This window comes from Kwoniella newhampshirensis, chromosome 2 (genome assembly GCF_039105145.1).
Source record: "Kwoniella newhampshirensis strain CBS 13917 chromosome 2, whole genome shotgun sequence".
NCBI lineage: Eukaryota > Fungi > Basidiomycota > Tremellomycetes > Tremellales > Cryptococcaceae > Kwoniella > Kwoniella newhampshirensis.
Window position 1 is genome coordinate 977053 of NC_089956.1, and position 24510 is coordinate 1001562.

At 51.2% G+C, this 24510-nt stretch overlaps 8 protein-coding genes and 1 non-coding gene across 9 annotated transcripts; 6 read left to right on the top strand and 3 right to left on the bottom strand.

Moving 5' to 3' along the window:
- Nucleotides 1-9: 9 nt before the first annotated feature.
- On the top strand, nt 10-4466 carry IAR55_001073 (AMP deaminase; the record flags this gene model as incomplete). The annotated part of the gene is made up of 13 exons (XM_066944203.1): nt 10-757; nt 1484-1517; nt 1574-2260; nt 2316-2424; nt 2482-2595; nt 2661-2784; nt 2839-2905; nt 2967-3115; nt 3188-3374; nt 3425-3486; nt 3542-3793; nt 3863-4124; nt 4196-4466. The coding sequence occupies 13 exons, from the start codon at nt 10-12 to the stop codon at nt 4464-4466; spliced, it is 3066 nt and encodes a 1021-aa protein (XP_066805404.1).
- A 422-nt stretch (nt 4467-4888) lies between these two features.
- On the top strand, nt 4889-5003 carry IAR55_001074. Its single transcript, XR_010824792.1, has one exon. It is a non-coding gene; the product is annotated as a 5S ribosomal RNA (ribosomal RNA).
- A 525-nt stretch (nt 5004-5528) lies between these two features.
- Nucleotides 5529-6978, bottom strand: IAR55_001075 (uncharacterized protein; the record flags this gene model as incomplete). The annotated part of the gene is made up of 4 exons (XM_066944204.1): nt 5529-5773; nt 5849-6145; nt 6221-6356; nt 6418-6978. The coding sequence occupies 4 exons, from the start codon at nt 6976-6978 to the stop codon at nt 5529-5531; spliced, it is 1239 nt and encodes a 412-aa protein (XP_066805405.1).
- Nucleotides 6979-8210: 1232 nt separating this feature from the next.
- Nucleotides 8211-10335, top strand: IAR55_001076 (T-complex protein 1, theta subunit; the record flags this gene model as incomplete). Its single annotated transcript, XM_066944205.1, has 7 exons — nt 8211-8267; nt 8367-8457; nt 8537-8673; nt 8778-8922; nt 8999-9259; nt 9322-9470; nt 9532-10335. 7 exons carry the CDS (start codon nt 8211-8213, stop codon nt 10333-10335), a joined length of 1644 nt encoding a protein of 547 aa, XP_066805406.1.
- Nucleotides 10336-10438: 103 nt separating this feature from the next.
- On the bottom strand, nt 10439-11257 carry IAR55_001077 (uncharacterized protein; the record flags this gene model as incomplete). Its single annotated transcript, XM_066944206.1, has 4 exons — nt 10439-10513; nt 10589-10703; nt 10972-11024; nt 11171-11257. The coding sequence occupies 4 exons, from the start codon at nt 11255-11257 to the stop codon at nt 10439-10441; spliced, it is 330 nt and encodes a 109-aa protein (XP_066805407.1).
- A 442-nt stretch (nt 11258-11699) lies between these two features.
- Nucleotides 11700-13350, bottom strand: IAR55_001078 (uncharacterized protein; the record flags this gene model as incomplete). Its single annotated transcript, XM_066944207.1, has 7 exons — nt 11700-11936; nt 12083-12307; nt 12396-12566; nt 12654-12782; nt 12849-13000; nt 13066-13183; nt 13240-13350. 7 exons carry the CDS (start codon nt 13348-13350, stop codon nt 11700-11702), a joined length of 1143 nt encoding a protein of 380 aa, XP_066805408.1.
- Nucleotides 13351-13877: 527 nt separating this feature from the next.
- Nucleotides 13878-16804, top strand: IAR55_001079 (uncharacterized protein; the record flags this gene model as incomplete). Its single annotated transcript, XM_066944208.1, has 4 exons — nt 13878-14557; nt 14619-15318; nt 15385-15645; nt 15704-16804. 4 exons carry the CDS (start codon nt 13878-13880, stop codon nt 16802-16804), a joined length of 2742 nt encoding a protein of 913 aa, XP_066805409.1.
- Nucleotides 16805-17180: 376 nt separating this feature from the next.
- IAR55_001080 (uncharacterized protein) lies at nt 17181-19830 on the top strand (the record flags this gene model as incomplete). The annotated part of the gene is made up of 8 exons (XM_066944209.1): nt 17181-17275; nt 17435-18191; nt 18259-18308; nt 18419-18601; nt 18687-18948; nt 19034-19368; nt 19448-19574; nt 19639-19830. The coding sequence occupies 8 exons, from the start codon at nt 17181-17183 to the stop codon at nt 19828-19830; spliced, it is 2001 nt and encodes a 666-aa protein (XP_066805410.1).
- Nucleotides 19831-20290: 460 nt separating this feature from the next.
- On the top strand, nt 20291-24414 carry IAR55_001081 (uncharacterized protein; the record flags this gene model as incomplete). Its single annotated transcript, XM_066944210.1, has 8 exons — nt 20291-22615; nt 22684-22989; nt 23077-23152; nt 23212-23276; nt 23329-23346; nt 23409-23612; nt 23721-23982; nt 24236-24414. The coding sequence occupies 8 exons, from the start codon at nt 20291-20293 to the stop codon at nt 24412-24414; spliced, it is 3435 nt and encodes a 1144-aa protein (XP_066805411.1).
- Nucleotides 24415-24510: the final 96 nt, after the last annotated feature.

Consider the following 24510-nt stretch of genomic DNA (forward strand, 5'->3'; position numbering starts at 1 on the left):
AATAACAGCATGTCCGACTCTCCTGAGCTGCCAAGTCACTCGCCATCCCCACTCCCATCCCCTCGTCCGATCCCTCGATCAGCTTATCCACCACACACTCCTGATGATCTTGATGATGCCGCACCTCACCTCCACGCATCACCCGCATTCGACTATCACGAAGAACGACGCTTGCATCTGAAGGATGAGATCTGGTTATCCCATCATCTACCCCGGTTACCACCGTCTACAGTTTCAGACGCCGGATCATCAAGCAGCAAGACCGAATTGGGAACCAGTATGAAAAGCCGCACGGTTCCCGGTGATCTGGAACTAGGAGCTCTGCCTCTTCCTCGTCGGCAGAGTCAGACTCTGCAAAGGCCCTCCGGCTCACCTGGACAGGTCAATCTGGGAGATAAAGGTGCCAACCTGGAACAAGGGGGAGGTGGAATGTCTATGCGTTCAACTTCATCAGCCAACCAGAATGAAGTAACAGGAAACGACGATCTTAGCACCCGTTTTGAACGACAGGTCAACTTTGGTCCATCAGGAGACGAGAAATCATCGCTGCTCTCACCTTCCGGACCAGAGAACGGGGATCTCGATCCTGAACCGGCTATCACCCACAGACAAGAACTGGACGATCAAGAGAGACTAGATCTGGAGGAAGAAGCAAGAGAAAGAGGTTTGGACGGAGAGTTGCTGAAAGCTCTCGGTGCTGGATCTTTGGGGGGGCTGCAATCGAAGCCTGAGTCAGCCGTAGCTGATCCTGGACCGGGTGAGTGTCTCTTGTCCCTGAACTTGCAATCCTGCGTGTGCCATGCTTTGTCTACTCGGGACTTTTGAGCTTCGGTACCTCGATTGTTTGTCATCTCTTCTTCTGCTTGGGAAAGCTTGACAGCGTCGTTCACCCGTATAGTACGGATCCTTTCATCCCTCTCCGTACAAAGTCCTTTGATGTGGACATTGTGTCGTCTATGGTGTCCTATAGAAACGGACGAACGTGTTTGTGCTGGCTCGGCTCACTTTTGAGCGCTGTCTCGTCTTTTTCTTTATGTCCATCATGCGCGGGAAATAGCGTACGCACGTTGCATCGATGGCTGAGGCATTGTTCCTCGACCCAACCTTCGGCTTCCTTTGACACGCTTATCGGAGTGATGATGGACCTACGAGAATTGGACGACCCACCCATTGCAGGGAACGCTATTTTGATAATCGCTACAAGCATTTCCCTCTTCCCCCCTCCCTTCATGTTCACGACTGATTATACTTTCGACTCTCGTCGATCAGCGCTGCACTTCATATCCCACTTGTGTACGCATTGTTCTGCAGCAAGGACTCGTTAACATGCTTGACCCACATCTTTATATCTCTGGACTGTTTTCCCCCAGCACTTATCCTTCGACTCCTGATTGTTCTACGCCCTCTTCGCCAGTGTCTGAGCAAGCCAATGTTGTGTTTGACCAAAAAGTACTGATGGAACTTCAAATACTTGCTTTTGCAGAACAAGGTATTGGCAGTGAACTAGAAGAGCTCTAGTAAGTTTTTATGGATTTCCCTAATCCGATAGATCGCAGCTGATCGTACATGACAGCGCATCCTTTGCTAGATGTCTTGACATGCGCGACAAGTACCTTGAACTGTCCAACCAGCGTTTAGGGGATAATCCCCGAGACCATGACGGTCAATTTCATGGGTTCACTCCACGCTCCTTCGGCGACGTTATGGGCTTGAAGCCCGAAGTCCACCAAGAAGGCTGCGAAGATACAACACAATCGGCACCGGACTCGCTTCCGCCCTGGAAGATATATCCTCCACCTCCTGGTCCTCATTGGCATTGGAAGCCGACCACCGATGGTCCTCACCCCGAGCCGGCGCCTGCAGACGACAACGAGCAAAAAGGTGCCACATCGTCGTACAATACTACTCGAGATAGTGAAGTGTTCAAGATTGAGGATTGCAAAATCCCAGGGCCGGACGATCCCAGCAGGTCGTTTGAGCTGAACGACGAGGGTGTTTTCACGGTCTATTCTACAGCTTCATCTTCCACATCACCTGATATTGCAAATGGAGGCGCGGTCAAGGGCAAAACACCAATTTCTAAAGTACCCACCCTGAAGGAGTATTTCACGGATCTGGACTATTTGCTCGGCGTGTGCTCTGACGGACCAGCGAAGAGTTTCGCTTTCAGGCGTTTGAAGTACTTGTCGAGCAAGTGGAGCTTGTACTGCCTCCTCAATGAATACCAGGAGCTGGCAGATATGAAGGCCGTACCTCACAGGTGAGTAGCGCCAGTAAGGATTGCTGGCGGATCTTTTGCTGACCAACATGTGCAGAGACTTTTACAATGTCCGAAAAGTCGACACGCACATTCACCACACCGCAAGTATGAACCAAAAGCATTTGCTGCGCTTCATCAAGTCGAAATTGAGGAAGGCGCCACACGTAAGTACTGAGTCCCTTTGAGCCATGCTTCCTGCTGAATGCCGCCGGTGCATACAGGAAATTGTCATTCACCGTGACGGCAAAGATCTCACTTTGGAGGAAGTTTTCGAGTCGCTCAACCTGACTGCGTACGATCTGTCGATTGATACCTTGGATATGCATGCCCATCAGGTCAGCTGTCGGCTCAGTGAGAAGGATTGAAAATCGTAGCTGACTCTATTGATATACGAACATAGGAATTCCACCGTTTCGATAGATTTAATGATCGATACAATCCAACTGGATCTTCACGACTGCGAGAAATCTTCTTGAAGACTGACAATTTGCTCAAGGGCAAGTACTTGGCAGAGTTGACTCAAGGTAAAAATTCTTCTTCTTCTCCATGAGGTCCGACTGCGCTCATGCTGTCGATAGAGTTGATTGCCGATCTTGAGCAGAGCAAGTATCAGCATTCTGAGTGGCGTCTGTCTATCTACGCTCGGTGAGTAGTAGACGCCGATTTTCGTGCGGTGGAGTGTCCGTTCAGCTGACATATCATGTAGAAACATCAACGAATGGGACAAACTAGCCAAATGGGTAGTGAACAACAAGCTCATCTCGCATAACGTGAGATGGCTCATTCAATTGCCGAGACTGTACGAGGTCTTCAAAGCGTCAAATCTTGTCAACAACTTCGAAGACATCGTTCAAAGTGCGTAGATTGTGTAGACACCATCTTTTGCCACAGCCTGAGCAATTGTACTGATCAAGAACGTCTTGGCAGACTTCTTCCAGCCGTTGTTCGAGGTCACTCAGAACCCACAATCCCACCCCGAACTGCATATCTTTCTCCAGCGAGTTGTCGGCTTCGACAGCGTTGACGATGAGTCAAAGCCCGAGAGACGATTGTACAGGAAGTTCCCGACAGCGAAGATGTGGGACACCAAGCAGAGTCCGCCTTACAGTTACTGGTGGGCATTTCAGCCAGTCCTTGCCTTTCTTAGCTGACTCGACCAACCAGGATCTACTATATGTATGCGAATATGGCGAGTCTGAATGCTTGGCGACGAAGCAGAGGATTTAGTGAGTGATATCTGCTGTGTGAAGACGAATTGCTGATGAACCTCCTACTTTCTAGACACCTTCGTACTTCGGCCCCATTGTGGAGAAGCCGGTGATCCCGACCATCTCTCGTCCGCTTTTTTGACGGCGCACTCGATCTCGCACGGTATCCTGTTAAGGAAGGTACCCGCCTTGCAATATCTGTTCTACCTTAAGCAGATCGGTTTGGCAATGTCCCCATTGAGCAACAACGCACTCTTCCTAACGTACGAAAGGAATCCGTTCAAGGACTTCTTCCGAGTCGGTCTCAATGTCTCACTTTCAACAGGTGCGTATGGCTGGGGATGATGTACCTTTGAGTGGAACGATCGAAGTTGACATAAACGTCATTCCTCAGACGACCCTCTTCAGTTCCATTTCACTGCTTCGCATCTTCTTGAGGAGTATTCGTGTGCTGCTCAGATCTATAAGCTTACTCCTGCGGATATGTGCGAGTTGGCTAGAAACTCCGTCCTACAGAGTGGCTGGGAGATGCAGGTGAAGAAGCATTGGTTAGGACCCAAGTGGTATCTCCCTGGTGCGGCGGGCAACGACATTCACAAGACAAATGTCCCTACCATCAGATTGGCTTACAGACATTCCACGTTGTTGGAGGAGCTGTAAGTGCTACGATCTCGTCCCACTTTCTTCGCTTACCGTGATAGAAAAAGACTGACATTGGATGTCGTAGTGCCCTAATCCATCATGGCAAGCATTCACCTTCAGCAACTCCTACACATCTCAAACAGCCTGTAGATGCTATCCCTCGACCAGGTCTGCCAACTCACGCCTCAGACTTGGGTGCGGCGGCTATGGCAACGACCAACGCGGCAGTCTTTGCAGATGGAGGTAGAGCAGCACCAGCGCATCTTGTTGGAGGTGCATCGGTCCTGGATGAGAGAAGCGCAGCGAAAAAGAAGTCGGAGACCACGTTGCAGAAGAGCTTCGAGATCAGGCGATGAGCAGTGATTTTTTCCATGTGAGCTGGAGGTACGTCGGTGAAGTTGGGAAGTGGAGAGGAGGGACTATAATGGATACGAGCTCACTGGTGTGATTTGGCGGAGCAGAAGGTGGATGCTCATCTGGTGTGGCCTGAAGGGCTATCGTGGGAAGGATCACGGGACGGCCGTATTTATCAGGAAGGCCGACTGAATGCATATAACATTTAGACATGCTCACGTGTATTCAGAGGGGTCGGATCGATCAGATGTCTCCTTTCCTCTTCGTAGGCGTTATCTCTTGACAACCTGGCACTACAAAAATGGGCCCCAGTACTCCTTTTCCGTTGCAGGTTGCGTAAAATGAGAGGGCCAGCACGTTGCTGACCTTATATCTTCTCGGTCGGTGTGTATATAATACTTTCAAGAAGTCCGTGTCTTTCATCTACGGCCATAGAACACAGAAAGCATTCCATCCCGTCCGCTTTGGAAAATTAAGCTGTGTATCGCTCGGTTAGTACCAAGGTGGGGGACCACTTGGGAATCCCGGGTGCTGTAGTTTTTGTTTTGTTCCTGCTCTCGCCATTTAGACGCATGCATGCATCCTACTTTTCGGTCGAATGATCAAATGGAAAGAGAGGTAAGCTAAAGATGGAGAAGCAAGAGATATGATCCGGCGACTTTTGATAATCCTCCGAAGGAGGTGGCGTGTTCTGGATTTGAAAGCTGAAAGAATGTGGCCTCCAGTCGTTGTCGGTCACTCTGCAGGAAGATATGACTCTGATCAATAACAGCACACCGTTGTTCGTTGCCGAGTAAATCGCTAAGGTGATAGGTGTGCATGCGGTGTAGTCACTATAATGGTACACTACGACGATTATTGGCTGACGATGTCATATCAAGGGAAGAGCGCGATGGAGGTGAATCCTGAAATGCAAAGAGGCAGAACAAAAAGATACCAAAAAGAAAGGGCAAAAAAACACAATGTCCATGAACAAGAAAGAAAGTCGTTGCCTGCACTACTCTCCGATGGTCCTCCTCACCCGTCACACCAACCTCTACTGGACAGCTCAGGTAGACGAACAACTACCACCCCTGTATACGTGTCTGATTGGTCCTCGTCTCTCTCCTCCTCTTGCCGCTGCCGAAACTGACTTTCTTCTCGCAGATAGTCCCGTTCCGCGCGAGAGCGTAACCTCGAATGCAAGATTGGATCTTGCATGAACCTGAAAGACACGCGACTTGGTCGACGTCAGGGAGGGCGGTACAGTCATGACCTTGACCGACCGCTGATAGGTCGAAAGATCGTGAAGGATCCATACATCCTCCGCCTGATCAATGAACCAGAACGAGATTAGCAGCTACAAGATACGACGTGAATAACAGGAAAGCACCGTGAAACTTACAAGACTCAATATCCGATCTAGTGTCAACGCATTCCCATCTTCCCTCTTTCTCACCCGAAACACCAACAGCACACTTGCTCATACCCGAAGGACAGTCGACCATGGATGATTTCTTGGCCATCTTCTGGACTGGGACTCCTGATGGACAGGTGTACGTGGTTTTGGGGTAACAGACGTTGTTGCATAGGATCTCGGTGGATGAGCAAGTTGGGACGGTGAAGCAGTTCCCGTTGGAATCGAGTGTCGAACCGGTAGGACAGCATCGGTTGCCAAGTTTGACGAAACCGGTGTTACATGCTAAAGCATGGTGGAGTCAGCCCAGCTCATGGTGCAGGGAGTGCTTTGACGGGAGAAGGGAGAGTAGTCACTCACCTCGAGCACAACATGATCCTCCTGGAAGTTGGAGGTCATGATGAGAGTTGGTGAGAGAGACAGATGCCGCGATACAAGTCTCGGCGACGTTGAAGTCGTACACTCCCGCCCGAATGCCCAGTAGACCTGGCTGAGTCTGTTGACAAACCCTCAGTCAGCTCATACAATCCATAGACTGGAGCAGAAAGAATACTTACCGAAGAGGCGATTGAGGCAGCGGCATCTCCTGAGAAAGATAATCCTCCAGAAGCGATCACGCCGACTTTTGCCTGGACGCCACTCGACAATCCCACGCTTGCTGCAGCGTCAACACAAACACATGCTCCAGCGGCGAGGGTCACTGCAGCATTGGCATTGACGACGCCGCCCGCCACGGTGTCCGAGTTGGACACCTGGATGGCGGTACCCAGTCTTACACAGGTATCCGCGAGTACCTCGAGATTGAGAGAGGAGACGTTGGTGACTAGTCCGCCAACAGTGACAACTGTGCCGCCAACGGTGTTCCCCAAGCCAGTCACTACTCCACCCACGGGACCTCCAACGGTACCGCCAAGTCCGCCCACCACCCCACCGACCGTCGTACCAAGTCCTCCAACAGTAGTGCCTAGTCCACCGACGACGCCACCGAGCAGACCACCGAGAAGTTGTCGTGGTTCTTGGGTATGAGTGGGAGATGAAGAGATGTGAGAGCGATCACCGAGAGGGAGACGAGCGGATGTGAAGGACAGGAGCGGGAGAAGAGCGAGAAGGAAGTGCATTGTAGCGCGTGGATTGGAAATGCTGGAGCGGAAATGGACGGTGTAGAATAGTCGACGAACCGGTCAAGTGTAGGTATGTGAAGGAAGTAGAGGTTGCGGAAGTAGTATTGAAGCTAGTGAAGTGATTATACCGTCAAGGTTATATGAGCAGGCTACAAAGTGCTGGGAGATGGACCGTCTAGGTGTCTATGTAGTAAGGTATGGTGCTGTAAAGACCGTGGTGCGTCAAGCAAGCTTGACAAGTTGGACAAGAACCGGAGAGAGATCGGGTAACCGAAGTGAGAAGGGAAAGAGTGAAATGGGTTGAGAAGGGGAATCTTTCGCTGTGGCCATACTGCTATATAAGGCTCTGCAGTGGACCCCGAATCCGAAGAGCTCAAGCATTACTGAGGACATCACCTGGGTGAGACGACGACCTGGTTTCCGATCGGTCAATACTGGAAACGACAAGCGTTTCATGTTATGCGTCATGGTTTCATCAGCATGACTACGGGGCAACTTGACTTTCATGCAGTCATGCAAGATTGTCCTTGGTATCGGTTGAGACATCCGAGGCGTAAAGTGATCTCCTGAACGTGTTTCATCAAGACAAGAATGACTTTGTGTCTGCACTTGATATGATTACAGTCAATATTTTCCAATAGTCGAGATTGAAATCATCATCAACGGGCAAGGAGAGAGTTTGATATGGCCGTTTCATGTCCCACAGTGTACCGTCGACGACTTGGCTCTTGATTTGAATGAGAAATTGATCGATTTGTTCGTTTGATTGTGGCGTCGTCTCACTTTGAGTTGGATTGGCTGATCAAGACTGGTCGTGACGGCTAGCAACCATTGATGACGCCAAGAGCTGTATCCTGTAGTCTACCAGATGTAGTAGCATCTCTCTGTACTACACACGTCCATTGGTCCAGCTGCAAGATGGATGCAATGCATCTGACCGTGTCGTCTGTCATCCTCTCCCACTACTTTCACCCCATACAAATACCACGTAGTTCAGCTGATACCGCCACACTGATCCGAAATGTCAGAAAGTAAAAATGCCACGTTAGGGTGGAGGTCACAGCGCGCGTCTTCTCGCAATATGAACACGACCTTTCTCTTGGACATTTTCCACAGAACCACCACGACATTCCAACATCTTCTTGTCTGATTCAGTCCACTTCAGCCCACTCGTATCTCTTCTCATTTCGAACAGTCGACAACAACGGAGCTGAAAGAGAGTCGCCAAGATGTCGTTGAAAGTACCAAAAGCTGGAGGACCCGACCTTTTCAAGGCGGGCTACAAGGTGCGTTGCTCACCTATTCCATATTGCCGTTCTATATAGTGGAGAACAATTCTTCGACATACTGCGACGACTCGTGCTGATATCTCACGCTTTGCGTAGCACATGTCTGGATTGGAGGAGGCTGTCCTGAGGAATATCGCTGCTGTCGGTGAACTGAGCGAGATCGTCAGAACTTCTTTCGGTCCTAATGGTGCGTCATTCGATCCCATCGACATTCCTGTTTCCGCAGATTCGACTCACATAGTGCTGATGAATCTCACGTTTTACAGGCAGAAACAAGCTCATCATCAATCATCTCGGTCGAATGTTCGTCACCTCCGACGCAGCGACCATCATTCGAGAAATCGAAGTCGCACATCCCGCGGCGAAATTATTGGTCATGGCGAGCACTGCTCAGGAAGCCGAGGTGAGTCTGGGAACCCGAGCCTGAGTCATTCTTGTGCCCATAAACAGGATGCCAAATGATCTGTAAGATATGGCTGAGCTGACACTGTATGTTCGTTTTCACAGATGGGAGATGCTACCAATTTGGTTCTAATTTTTGCTGGAGAACTGTTGAAGAGGTCTGAACACCTGTTGACCATGGGTTTACATCCATCTGATGTCATTTTGGGCTACGAGATGGCCTTGGCCAAGGGTAGAGAGGAGCTCGAGAGTGAGTGTGGCAATCCATATCGTTTACTTTCCGAAAAGCTGGCAATCATCGCTGACAATTCTTCAATTATCATTAGCACTCGTCTCCAGTATGATCCCCTCTACACCTCTTCCTACCGCCGAACAGCTCGCCAAGTACGTTTCCACTTCTCTCGCTGCCAAACAGCCGGGATGCGAAGACTTCCTCTCCTCCCTCGTCGCTGAAGCTGCCTTGGCCGTCATGCCCAAGAATCCCAAAGACTTCAACGTCGACTCAGTCCGAGTCGTCAAAGTTTTGGGAGGAGGACTCGATGCTAGTAGAGTTGTCAGGGGTATGGTTTTCGGTCGGGAGCCTGAGGGTGTGTACATAGTCTTCTTGTGATTGAGTGACTATGGGAAACTGACTGGTTTTGATCATTAGGCTCGGTCAAGAATGCGACAAAAGCAAAGGTTGCCGTCTATACCTGTGGTCTTGATATCTCACAAACGGAGACAAAGGGGACAGTCTTGCTGAAGAAGGCGGACGATCTGTTGAACTTCTCGCGTGGAGAAGAGAAGCAGTTGGAGGGTGTGAGTGAAAAACTGATACATCGCTAGGAGTCTGTGTGCTGACTCAATCCTTCCTACTCAGTACTTCAAGGAGATCGCGGACTCGGGAGTCAAACTCATCATCGCCGGTTCAGGTATCGGTGACCTCGCCCTTCACTACCTCAACCGAATGAACATTGCTGTCATCAAAGTCTTGTCCAAATTCGATCTCCGTCGATTATGTCGAGTTGTCGGTGCTACTCCTCTCGCTCGATTGGGTGCACCTACGCCGGAGGAAGCGGGTATGGTTGATGTTTTCGAGACCATTGAGATCGGTGGAGACCGTGTGACCGTGCTTCGACAGGAGGAAGGAGAGAAGACGAGAACGGCGACAATCGTTCTTCGAGGTGCCACTGCCAATTATCTCGATGACCTCGAACGATCGCTCGACGACGGTATTAACACTGTTCGAATCCTACTTCGGGATGGTCGATTGGTTCCCGGAGGCGGATCAACTGAGATTGAGCTCGCAAAGCGAATCGCCGCATACGGAGGAAAGACCGCGGGTCTCGCGCAACATTCCATCAAGCGATGGGCAGAAGCTTGCGAAGTTGTCCCTCGAACACTCGCAGAGAACGCAGGTCTGAACGCCGAGGACGTGGTCAGCTCTCTGTACAAAGCTCATGCGGACGGTCATGTTGATGCGGGTGTAGATATCGAGAGCGAGACGGACGGTGTGATGTCAGCGAACAAGACTGGTGTCCTGGATCCCTATGCGGCGAAGGACTGGGCTATCAAGTTGGCGACGGAAGCGGCGATCAGCGTATTGAGAGTGGACAGTATCATCGTGGCGAAGCAGGCTGGTATTGCTCCTCCCAAGCAGCAAGGTCACTGGGATGACGACTAGGGAGAAGGGAAGTATGCATAGGACAGGTTACTACAATGTGATGAATAGACATTTGCGATATAACCAGAGAAGGGTCGGAACAGAGCTCGGTGAACGGCCGAGTTCATTGGATGGAGCAAATCACTCCTGGGTCAGATGGAGCTGGAGCGGGTTTCTTCTCCACTTTTTGCATCACAATCTGAGACATTTGATCAGTATCAGTGGGTAAGTTGTATCTTGCAAATATGAGAAATGAAGTGAACGCTCTACTGACGGGTACCATGACGCCTCCGGGTAATTTCGTACCCAAGGGCAAGACCATTGGGAAATCAGCTACGGACGACATGGGCAGTACGGCTCCCCCAGGGAGAGATGTGCCTGCTGGTAAGCTTGGTGGGTGGGTGGATGAGTCAGTTCCTCTACACGTCGTACGAGCTTCAGGCGGGCTGGTCAGCCCTGTGCGAGGATGAGTGTGTGGTGGGTTGAAAGGAATGAAGAATAGACCTACAATACTCCTTCAGTACTAAGTCACGCCGGGGGACAGAGTCAGCTTAACATTTCTCTTTGAGAGTGCAGAAGCCACCGTTTGTCAAGACGCGGTTTGACCGACCGGAAATGGGATATCTGCATCGTTAAGGATCTTTCCTCACCACTCACATGGTATGATAAGCATGGTATTTTATACCGTATCCATCCGGGACGATCGCGTTCTACTAAAAGCCATTCCATCAGTACAGGAGAAAGTCATCAGCACGATCTTGCTCCTTCATCTCAGCGGTATGCGGGACAGTATCTGCCCACGCCAGAGCCAAGAAGAGGCTCAAGCAAAACAACACAGCTCGAGATTGTTACTCACAGGGATGGGATCTTCCACTGTCACAGCAAAAGGATGATCGGGTTTACCCGCTCCTATACCTGGTGGGATTGGGAATTTCTTTGACATCGTGTGTAGTCACTCTTTCGTCAGTTAGGATTCAAGATAAATCCGTTTCCGTCGAGGCTTTCAGTATCACTGCACAAATCTGCGCCGTTTCTTGCTATATCGTTATCAGAGACGAGAGATATCGTGATGTCAGCCGGGTGAATGCGATACTCGTTTCACTCTTTTCAGTTCACCATCGAGAGAGACTTTCAGTGAAAGGATATCATAGCTATGCAAGGTACCAAAATACGGCGACCTGTCCAAAAGGGAGGAAGTGAAAGGAAGCCAAATCCATTTCTAATCATGTTCTCTAAGTGTTTGATTGTTCACCCTTCCGGTTCCCGCTTTCACTGACGAGCGGCATTGCCTGACCTGTCCGTCAGGCCACTGACTGCACTCTCTCACTAGTCAATCCGGTCCCTCCAGGACCCATCTATTGGTTGACTTGATTCTGCCGCAATATCTACGCACCAACGGCCTTCTCCTCGGCCCTTTTCCGCTGTTCTCTGACGATATGCGATTGTAAGACCTTCAGTAACGCATATGTGAACTCCAAACGAGGTGTAGGGACGTCGAGTTTCTGTGCGAGACGGAAGACGGCTCCTGTGATCACTTCCACTTCGAAAGGTCGGCCCAGTTCTACGTCGATGAGTAGCGACATCTTGTGACCTCCCCCACGCGAGACCGCTGTCGAAACGACCTGCATGACGGAGATGGATATCAGCACACCCTCTTCTTGAGACACAAGATACCGATCAGAGGGCGGAGACCATTCGCCACATGGACAAGCTGGTGCTGTACGACTGGGGATGTCTTGTGCGTATCCAGAGCACCTCAGACGCTCACCTTCTCCCAACAATAGTCCACAACAGATTCTAGACCCTCGCAGATCTCTCCCGCAGGATATTGTACCATCCCCTTCCACAATAAGCCTGACTCAAACCCAACCGTCACAATCTCTCGGAAGAAAGCTTTGACGGTCTCTTTCTGTTCTGGCTCGAGGAATGAGAACCCGAAAGCTGTCGTGCGAACTAGGCCCTGTATGGATGCCCAGGCACAGTTCCACACGTTCTGAAGACGGGCCGAACGTTAGCACTTTTCCGGAAGGGGATAGAAGCATGGAAAGGTCGTAGAAAACAAGAGGATACCGCCGACTCACTTTAGAGAAACGGATCGAGTCGATTCGGTCTGTAGCGTGGACGACAGCTTCTCCAGCTCTGAGTAGGTCACACCACAGATCGAAAGCCTCAGTTTCTCGTTTTGAGATGACACGCGTATCTGATGAGCCTTTGGCGGGTAGTGGAGGGTATATTCCGGATACCAGTGTGTCCTTGAGGCTAGCTCCATCAGCATTCGGGGAATACCTACGGGATTGCCATCTGGACGGCTGTCGGTGATAGGTAGTGGGAGTGCTCACTTGACCTGTCCATCGGACCAGAGTTCCATCTGGAGAGGTCATCACGCCAATCCAAGCGCAACTCGACAACACAGGTGTCCGAGACCCTTTCACAGCCTGATACAGGTCTTCTTCGACGCCAAGACCATTCTACCCAGAAGCAAACATCAGCCTCGAGTCCCTTCACCTTCTGAGACGGTAGACAAGTCCTCTTACCTGGATCAAGCTCCATGCTTCTATTTGATCACTTGCAATAGCGTCGGCGAGAAGAGCGGTGTTTGGCAAGATATCCGGCAGACATTTGGTGCACACGAGACCCATCGCATATTGTGTTCCATCTTCCAATGCCTCCTTTTGAGATCTGAACACTGAAATGAGATCTACAGTATTAGCAAAAGGTTCGTGTTCAACCATGTCTTGCGCCTCTACTCGCCTCGGTATGGCTTGTATCCTTCGATTGTACCGAACCTGTCAGTGTGCAATGTCGCCCCTGTGGTCGTGTAGAGGGTATAGTTGGATCTTGCAACAGCGGTGACCCTCGCTCTTCCGGACTATGGTGAATGAATCAGCGAATGGCCGATATGTCGTTCGCCGGAACATGACTGACCTTCTCGAGGATATACGCGTAAATGGAGCCTATGGAGCCCAGCCCAATGAGGAGGATGTTGACCGGTTCTGCCGGTTGTCCGTCGGTGTTGAGGAGAGCAGCGTCGGTCATGACAGGTCTCAGACTGCTTCCAAGACGACTTGGGTGCGAATGATGCTACGTGTTTTGCCGACCAACGTATCACGAAAGCCATACATGATAAACCAGCTATCACCAAACATTTTCCTTTGCTCTCAAAGTCGGAAATAGCCGACTTGTGCAACCGGGGACTCAGATCCGGGGGGCTCAGATCCGGGAAATCAGGAGATGAATGACGTGTTATTAGTCATCCATCATGCCCCCTTATCAGATCCCACCTGTCTAGACCCTCCATCCGCGCTCATCGCCGAGATTTCTCTTTCCCAACGACGACAGTTCGGTTTCTCTCTCCCCCGCTTTTCTTTCCCCCTTGCGCGTTGCGGCGAACACCGGCGTATCCCAACCACACTCTATCCTCCAAGTCAGTTCACTTCTCCCGGTACCGCATCCCCTAGAGACAGCTACATCTTGATTCACCCGTCGAGCAGGTCAGCCAGGACTGGATCAACAGTCAGCTTGACAGCGATCCTCCATACCCGTGTCAGTCAGTATCAGTAACCATGTCGTACCCGCACAACGCTCTTCCGCCCTTATCCACGCTGTCCGCAGCTCTCGCGAACGGTTCAGCCTCAGGAATGCCAATCGCGCCAGAACTCCTGGGAGATGGCGGTCTTCCACCGGACATCGACCGGCGGCTCTCGGAGCCCGAAGACGGTGAGGATGGTGGCAAGCAACAACCTTCCTTTGGAGGGTATCAGAGTTCTTCAGCCAGAGAAGAAGGGTCACGAGGTTGGCAGGGTTACACCAATCCACCCGCCAGACATCACCATCCTTGGGAGGAAGGATACAGGGATCATACACAACCACCTCTCTCGCATCCTCAGCCACAACCGACGTACGATGATGGAACGACGGGTAATCTGTCAGACGAGGAAGAACAGCCCAAACCGAGAAAACGACCTAGGGTTTCGAAACCTCGTCAGTCAAAAGATAGACAAAATGCCGGTGGAGGTGGGCCGACAGATAATGGGTTACCTACGGAAGGAGTGTTGGACTTCGCAGATCCATCGGGAGATCTCAAACTAGGTCCAGTCTTCGTCCATCCTCCCAAGGGTGCCGCCCAGGCTTGTGTGAGGTGTCATAAGATCAAGAGGAAATGTGACAATGCAAGACCGAGATGTGCGGGATGCAGCAAGGCCGATGTCGCTTGTGTGTTTGAGATCAGTCCTGCGACTGCTGGGTGAGATAGCGCCTCCAACATGAGCAAATCGAAGCTAACATCTCATGTTGCTATCCTACAGCTACGTCTCAAGCCTCAAGTCAGACAACCTCGCTCTGACTTCTCAGATCGCTTCAGCCGCTGAAAGGATCCAACATCTTGAATCCGCCATATCAGATATGGAGCGTGGTTTGCCTCCACCTTCAGAACCGTCATCGACACATCATGACACAACGAACGGTCGCGATTCGCCTCGAGCGGATTTTCCCGTACTGGCAAATAGCATACTTGCAGTTCGACCTGATCAGTTCGCGACCCCCGTCTTTGGTCCCACTTCCATGGAAGCTCTAGACCCTAATCGTCGTCCTTCAAGTGCCCACTCCTCTCAAGCCGCCTTCGGTACATCTGCCGATCGACAACTCAGCTCCCCTCCTCCTCCCTACCCGCCTTACCAGCTCGCTATACAAGCGGTCGAGACATTTTTCGTATGCAATGCGATTTCGTATCCTTTCCTCGATAGAGACGAATTCATGAGAGATATGAACGAGGCGTACAGAAGGGAGTCTGGACACGGCGGAAGGCGGGCAAGTGGATGGAGCGCGACACCAGGTGTGGATAATGAGGGGGAAATGACTGCTGGTAAAGAGTTCATCCTGTTCATGGTAATCGCCATCGGGACAACCAATAGAGAAAGGATGGGTGAAGTAGAGAAAGGGTCATCGAGAGTCTTCAGGAGACGGGCTATGATGGGCTTGTACGCCGCCGTTGCAAGAGAAGATATTGTGAGTAACAGCATGGCTGTTGGGCCAGATCGAGCCCCATGGCTGATCAATAACTGATCTACGCAGCTCTGCGTTCAATCTCTCATTCTTCTGGGCATCTATGCCATGTTCGATCCTTCCGGTATATCCCTTTGGCATGTTGTTGGGTTCGCTGCTCGCGTTGCGGTCGCCCTCAACCTCCACCGAAGAGTGGATGATTCGAATCTACCCGCAAAGGTAGTCGAGCACCGCAAACGGGTATTCTATTCGCTATACAACCTCGATCGTCTGGTCGCTGTGACGTTATCGAAGCCATTGGCAATCGCCGATAATGATATTGACGTCGAAGTGAGTTCGATCTCTGCCTGCGACAGAGTGCACAGGAGCTGACCTCCAAGAACTCTAGCTCCCATCGCCACTTCCCTCTGATGCTCCATTCCGAGGCCGAGCTCGCATTGATTTCACTAGACATATCATCAAGCTCCGTCGATTGTCAGGAATCATTCTCACCACAGTATACTCAGTATCCGGAGACCAAAACGCTCTACCGGAACCTGAAAGGGCTGGAATCATCATGGACCTGCATTCTCGTCTCGACTCCTGGTTGGCCGAATGTCCTATGCCTCCCGACACGGAGGAAGAGAAACGTGGGATGATCACCAACCACTCTTGGTTCTTACTCAACTACCATCAAGGTCTTTGCCTCCTATACCGACCTTCTCCGCTATACCCTGCCATGACACCTGAGCGACTATCAGCGCTGCACGAGGCCAGCACACGTTGCGTTGATCTCTACATCGACCTCTGGCACGATCACAAAGTCAGCTACAACCTCATCAATGTGTCGATGCAATTCTTAGCGTGTATATCGCTACTCTATTGCTTGTGCGAGTATGACAGTCGTGATACTGGGTTGGTGAATGACCTCAATTGGAGACGGGAAGTCAGTCAGCGAGTCGGTCAATGTCATGATCTTCTTGAAGCCTTCAGCAGAGCTTTGCCAGAGACCGCCAAATACAGGGAAATCTTTGGGCAGTTGTCCGAAATGTTGCTAGCGAGACACGGCCCCCTTCGTACGCCGGGCGAAGCGCAGGATGGAGCATCCAACACCAAGGTCGAATCCTACACACCTTCGTCGTTGCCGACCGCTTCGACCAATTCGATCTCTACGCCCACCGTGTCGAGAATGATGGCTCCGCCTACAGTACCTTTAGGAACTTTCAGCAAATCCTACACCTTGTCGGCAACATCGACGAGCAATGGTAACAGTATTGAGAACGATCAAGCGGGACAGACGGAGAACGGTGCCTGGAACGCAATGACCCAGCTTTGGTATAACTCTGGCGATTTCAACTTCGACGAGAGGGCGTTGAGCGCGATCACGACGGAGTTGGGGCAAGGACAAGGAGCGAGGTCAAGGCAAGGTGAGAAGGGGGATCTGCCACTTGCCACGCCGATGGTAGGGGAGGAAGGTCTTGGACAAGGTCTATGGAACCAGCTTGGTTAGATGGGTCTGGCCGGGTGTATGAACTTGAAAATGTTTACTTGTAGAAGGAGAATGAGGTATGCCATGAGGAAGACAAAGTTATTAGAAGAAGCAGAAAAGCGGGGAATACATCGAGACCTACAGTCAACAGTTGACAACCAAAGATGCAATCTGTTCACACTATATGTTCAAGTACCTCGACCATATCTTGCCTGATATGAGGTCAGTTCAAAGTTGACGCCTCACCGTGAATGCGCCTCCACCCGCATGTTTGTGTTTTGAGATAACCGGAGACTTGGTCCACTAAAAAAAAGTGACATGTTATCTCCCGCTTTTCGGTTGTCGGTCGTCACCTTCTCAAGATGAGATAGCAGAGTACGGCCAAACGGATTGGATCATGCCGAGGGTGCCATACGAGCAACATAGAGCCCAGAAGGCTGCTGCGGCCCGGGCGATGTGGGATCGAAGGCATAGGCAGGGGAGTGTGGTAGAGTGAGTGGCCTTGCCCAGCTGAGCTTCTCAGGCCAATCAGGCCAGACTTGGCAAGACGTGGTCGAGAAGTGGTCACCTGCTGTTACGAATAGGCCTTTGAGACATATGATCATGGACCAGACGGCTGAGGAGCTGATCTGGACTTGATGTCTCCCCTAGGAGTGAAACGGATGCCGAATCCTTGTTCTCCAATACGACCTATCAGACTCAAACTTCGTCCTCTATTCATTCCCCATACCCACGCTACGCCTATTCACCACATACGAAGCCTCATCCGCTCCTCGCTCCCACCCAGAGACAAAGGACATTTTCATCTACCTCATACGCAAGCTCCTCCGCGAGACAGAGATCGGCGTCTCCTTCTGCCTCTGTGTCGATACAAGATGGACGAGGAGGGAGATCACCCAGATTCGAAGTGGACAAGAATGGTCTAGGGACCAGTTCGTCCTTGCCTAGACGAATGTCGGGAAATGGGAACGGGACCACGGCGAGCTCGTCGTCAGGACCGGGATCGGGATTGGGATTGAATCTCGATGGAGGGGCAGGGAAAACGACGCGTTCAGATCATCTTGCTCCTCCAAGTGCGGATACAGCTCGAATGGAGAGGAGAGAAAGACGGAGAAGAGAACGGGTGGAGAAATCTACCTTGTTAGGAGGACAATATGGCTCTCCATTAAGAACGACCATACGATGGATGAGTCGCAATGGGTGGGGGAGATGGAGTCTACCATTGGGTCTGGTATCCGTCATGTTGGTCAAGTTGGGCTTGGTGATGATGACGAATATGGGAGAAGGAGAGAAACCCCTGGGCGGGCGTTGGGGCTCAAGAGGATCTGCAGACGTTGTTTGGGCCGGTTCGATCGTATGGTGGGTCACGAGTGAAGGTTCAAAGGGTGGAAGAAGCTGGAGAAGTCAGGTGAGTGAAAGTCAATCAAGCCTTCGAGATCCTTCAAACGGGCATTGACGACTGACGACTGATCCAGGTGACGGGGATCATGACAATCTTACTCGCTCCGGTATCGCTACTTGACAAGTGAGTAAATCAGCTGCTTCCCGGTAGAACAAGGTCATGAGAACGAATCTGTCGACCATACGGACTGCGGTGAGAACGGCTGCTAGGGGACACGCTGACTTTCTGCTTAGTCCCCACCGTTTCGCTGCTCTAGCCACACTCCTGTCCCTCATCCTTCTGTCCTCCGCGAAGGATTACCTTGCTTCTACCATCATGCTCATCAGCTTATTACTGGATCCCAAATCTTGGCCATATACGACAGCGATAGCCATATATCTTTCAGGAAGATGTCTGTGGCTAGGTTCGCCCTCTAGGTAAGTTGACGGTTCTGCTAAGTGTCTGCCTGGCCTGTTTTTTTGCGACTCGTCGGGATGTCTGGCTGATTTGGACGGTGGACAGAACGTTTCACTTGATCGGTCTGACCGTCATCACTGGACTTGCTCAGCCACTGGCCTGCTACGGGCCAACTATACTTGGCCTGAGATATCCGATGGCAGACAAGCTGCTTCCCCTCGTATGGTCGGGTTGGATATCAAAAACGATACGGAGTTTCATGTCTCAGCTGGACAGAGTAGGCTTGAGGCCTGGATTAGCAGACGTCACACTGGCTTTGTGTGGTAGGACGACAGGGTGGAGTCTGGAACGCCTCTTACAGCACAAAGTGAGGATAAAATCGCTTCTTACGCGAGCGGCGCTGCAATGTCGCTATCGCTTCCTCTGAGTCTAGCTGACCGGTACCTTTCTAGATCAAATTCGTCACGTTGGCTCTATCGATTCTTCCCCCAGCGACGATCCTGCTCTACTCAAGCTACTCGTTGCGTCTATCGTCGACTAGCGCACACCCTCAACGGACGAACCCGAGTCATGCGCCAATGCTCAACCTCCTACCACTGGTGCTCTTTCTTATTGCCATACCCAGCTTCATCCTCTGGGGCAACACTCAAGACGTCGTCTTACCTCTGATGCCGCTCACGCTGCTCATGGCTCTGAGAGGAGGAGCGGCCAGGGGTGCTGAGGGAGGTGGGACAGAGGATGAGGTGTGGAAAGTAGGGACGTGGCTGATGAATATAGGAGTGTCCAGGTGAGTGAATCCGACGCCCACCACTCTCACGAAGTACTCTAAAGTTTAGGGAGCGCTCATGTTCTCGCTACGTAAATAGCTTGGTGCCGATCTCTGCCACGAAAGTCCACGTTGGAATGGCGTCTGTGGTCACACTCTTGTGGAGATCTATCATCGGAGCATCATCTTACACCTCTGCTCCGATCATAATCCGTCACATATGCCAGGTGAGCCGCGCGATGATCATGCTAGAATGATTTAATAATCCGACTGATAACGTCTTGCACCCAGGTCGTTTGTCCACAACGATTTGTGTTGTCATATCTTGCTCCGGCAGAAAACGGGATTGTCAGAGTCGTCTTCGCACTAAGCTGGTTATGGGGCATGAAGAAGTTGATAGAAGGGGCATGGGCCATGGGTGGTCTGAGTGGGGCGAATGGCAGTGTAAGCAAGGCGAAGAGCAAAATGAGCAAGATGTCATGATGAGATCCTAAGATGTCCGCTCTCACGATGATGGTTCCACGGATAGACGACCTTGTGAACCTGTAATCATGCACAAAGTACGCAGCAGCACCGAAACTATGCTGGTTTCTGCGGGTTGCATCTACTGCGTCCCGTAACCCACCTTTACGCACCAAATCCCTAAAAATCATCACGTGATCGTATGGTTGTCGGTCGACTGACTTTTCCCTCCACTTTGGTGTCTCACTCGACCGTAACATATCCTGCAGTGTTCGGCTCAGTGTCTTCGATTCATACCGACTACTACCTGTTGACAGATGAGAAAGGGTGAGGCAGACTTGTAGACATGGTCAGTCTACTCAGGTCGTCTTTCCTGTGAGCGGGCAGGTCGTCCTCGGCCTCTGCTACCACGGATCCACCCCAGAGATTCTCTAACGGACTTCACTCAGCCTCACAACCGCCAATCTACCCTTGGAGGAATATGACGAGGCGGCAGCTTGACTATTCTTCATCTTTCACACAAAGACCGAGACGGACAGAAGGTGGTACCGTCCTCAACAACCAGCGGGGCCTCGAGCTAGCGGCATCGTCGCTCAGGGGAGACGAGAGTCGGACGAAAGCTAGGAAGAGGAAGAGGGACGTTCCTCCGCATCTCGCGAAAGAGCAAGTGTCGACGGAACTTCATAAACTACATACACGGCGATCATCCTCATCCGAGCCGTTGATTTCCGATTCTCCTTCCACTCCACCTCGCCTCCTACCAACAACTGCGAGCCTCTCTTCTTTTCTGCCCGAATCCTCACCCTCGCCGGACAAAACCAAGGCGAAGAAGGTCAAGAAGTCGAGGACTTTTGACACTGTCACGACATACAATCGAGAAAGTATGGCTTGTAACCTAACACTTCCAACGCATACCACATCCACAGGTACCGTTCTCACCTTTCAGAACGCCGGTCAATTCCTGAGTCGCTGGGCTCAAGCTGTCGGTCGCACTCAACCGAAATTCGAATACATCAACGTGTTTCCCGAAGACTACCAACAGCCCGCCAAACCTTCCAAGCTTTCTTCTGATGGAAAGGACCGACCATATCCTCCTGTCATATTACCATCGCCAGAAGCGGAACTGGACCCGCCTCCCGGATCCTTGAGAGTGTGTTCAACCACTCTACCTATGTTGGGCATTGTGCGTTCCTCCGGTAGAGGTTGGTCCAACAAGGCCTTGGTGAAACAGAGCGTCTCTTTCGAAGCGGTGAAAGAACTGCTAAGACGAGGTGAAGTGGATCCCAATATCCAACCAACACCTGCACAGCCCAAATCGGTGAAAGTGCAATCGGGCGAAAAGACCTCGTCCAAATCCAAAAGTTGTGTCAACTGGGAACAACTGAAAGCGAGCATCAGTGGTCAATTACCGCCAGCTTCGATGCCGACAGCCAATCCGGCAGGCTGCGTGGGAGTGGCCGAACATCCTTTCCTTACCAATCCGACTTTCTGGTCAAGTTGTCCCCCATTGACGTCCGACTCGATCTACGCAACGATGCTGGAACTATTGATTGACCCGCCACACGATATCCAGGGCGGACAAGATGAATGCAGGTCGATGTGCATGTTGACCAGTCGACCGATACCGCTCTTCGAGGATGGAGAAGAAGTACTGGGAGTGCAGATGGATATAGGAAATCAACCGTCGGTCAAAGCGACGATGAAGATGTATGATGGAGGGAAGATGAAGACTTGGGAAGAAGGCAGGTTGGACCAAGCAATGCGATATACGGAGAAATTGCTCAGAGCCCAAATGCAACGGCCATACCGGGGGAGCTTGGACAAGGTCAAATGGTTGATCGTCCCTCTGAAGCGGGATCTTGACCTTGCCAGGCGGAAAGATAGCGTAAACGCAGCGCGAAAGACGAAGCTGAGAAGGAAGAACGTGGCCTGGGATGAGATGGAGCTCACGTGTAGCGGTCCGAACTCAACGCCCTTCGATCTCACAGATATTGACGTTTTGACACAGCAATGTGAGGACGCAGTTCTGACCAATCCATCGGAGTTCTCTCGTCGATCATACTACAAGAAGCTTCGCACAGACTTGATCGCTTCTTCACCTCATCCTACAATAGCGAACAAAACGATATTTGAGGTGTTGCTCTCCAAGCAAGACTCGCTTCCCGCTCCGACGATCCTTTCTCAACCCATCATGGAGGCAGAAGAGGTCACAACACCCAAGCACGGTGGCTACATCTACTCCTCGGCTGCTCCGCCGTCTGACCGACCGGCACTCTTCCTCATCCCAGAGCTGGTCCAACGACATTGTCTCTCGGCAAGTGTATTCCGAACCACTTCTGTCCTACCGCACTTCATGCACCAACTCGAGAACATGCTTATCATCCAGGAGATGAACCGCTCTATCTTCTCTTCGTCTCTCCAGCTCGATCTAGCATTACATGCAACAACCGCACCGGCAGTCAACGACGACAAGAAACGGAACTATGAACGACTTGAAATGCTGGGCGACATATTACTGGGTCTCATCACCACTGCACACGCATACATTACGACGGCAGGCCAGAAAGGAGCCGAACGAAACATAGATAAGATCAAGATGGAACGACAGATCATCTGCAGTAATAGGAGTTTGATGAGTTATGCTTTGAGTGCAGGTCTGGCGAAGTATGTGAGGAGTAAGAGGTTCAAAGCCAAGGATTTTGTGCCGAGAGACTGGGTCCTAGAAGAAATTGCGGGCATGACCCAAGCAAAGACGACAATGAGGACCAGTCAGGAAGGAATGGAAGTAAGATCTTTGGGCGATAAAGTCAGTACGACCTTCTTCTGTCGTTGATCAGAATCGGAGGACGAGCGATCCTGACACACACTTCCTAGGTCTTAGCGGACGTCGTTGAAGCATTACTTGGAGCGGCTTACCTCGCCGATCGGGACCTCGATCAAGTGATCTTCACAGCGCATGCACTCAAGATCCCGATTCCCCTACTACACTCCTGGGCCGATCTCAAAACGGCGTTCCCTAAGTCTTTCAGTTCGCCCGCATCGGTTCTCGGCAAACGGACAGCTGGTGGTGTGGGTAAGAATCAAACGGTCGAAAAGGCCTACATGCGATTCTTCAATTCGACAACGTCTAAGGTACTGGGGTACGAGTTCGAGGATGAAAAGAGGGTGACGGATATTTTGGTTTGTCTTTTTTCTCCTGACAACGAATGATCGTCCTCGAGAGACGCGGGTATCGGCAAGTTGAAGTGGGACTGATGTGTTCTGCAGAGCCTCGATATGAACACCGAACGAAAGATGGCGTTCGATCGATATAGGATGTTAGGCAATGCCCTCATGAGTTACTGTGAGCCGCGCAATCTGCACCTGCCCCGGAACAAAGTGGGACTGATACTGTGCCGACAGTCGTGGTGGAGTATTTGTGGAATACATATCCTGAGGAGGGCCCGGCTTCGCTGACTTTGATGAGGGTGAGCTGTCAAATGCAGAATCAGAACCGTTAAGCTGACACGGCCGATGTAGGGAGCTCGCGGGACAGATGTATGTCTCTCATTCGTAATTTGAAATGCAGCAAAAGGTCTGAGAGCTGACATAAATCACAGGCTGTCAGATCAGCACTTGCTGTCGAGCTCGGTCTGGTGGATATGTTGCGTGATGGTGACGACCAATTACGAAATGACATAGAGAAGATCAAGAAAGGTATGCGGAGCGCCAAAGCTAAAGCGGAGAGAGCGGCAGGCGTTGATGGGAATGGGGATGGAGACACAAGAGGGAAACACTACTGGCATAATGTTCCTGTGATTCAGGTGAGTGTCAGTATTGTATCATCTGTTCTTCATGAGTGATGATCTATCTTCGCAACCATATTCCAGTTCGAAGCCGTAAAGATGCTGACTTCACATCACGTCTTGCAGACTACGAGTGAGCTCGTCGAAGCTCTACTGGGAGCGATAACCCACGACTCCTCATTCGATCTCAAACCCGCTCGGACCATTTTCAACGAGAGGATTTCACCCTTCTTGGAGAAACGGTGTAAAGGTCCTCATGGAGCATTGGACCAGCATCCCAAAGCGAGTTTGATAAGGTGGATGCAAGCGAGGGGATGTGAAAGATGGAGTGTGGAGAAGGTTTTGGGAGGTAAGAATGGGAGAGGAAAAGATGTTGAAGGAGCTGTTGGTGAGTGTGCTTTTGGGGCACGTTTGGGTGGCTTGACTTTTGGGAGGTTGAGTGAAAGGGAGGAACGAAGATTTGGGTCCGAGTGAGATTTAGAGTAGGGAAGGGGAACCGCAGTAGACGGCTAGCCCGAAGCCCAAGCAGGACCCAGCTATAGGATCTGAATCGAGGGGAGCGTTGGAATATGGTCCTTCGAGATAAAGGTCACTCGTCTTCTTTGTTTTGGCTGACTGAAGTTGCCCACCCACACCCACAGTCACAGTACACGATCAACAAGTGTCGAGGGGACAAGGACCCACTCCGCTCTTGGCCGTGCGGGAGGCTTGTGAAGGAGCGATGAGACGGTTGAAGGACGATAGATATCTGGAGGCGATATGTACTTGTCCATCACTGAGAGATGAGAATGGGAAGAAGGGTGGGGCCAAGTCGACCTGATGACGGACCCACACTTGACGATGTCTCGATTCTCAAGTGGGGTGTTCTGCGGGCAATGAAGACTCGCATGGGAAATTCAATCGGCTTGTCATAGGA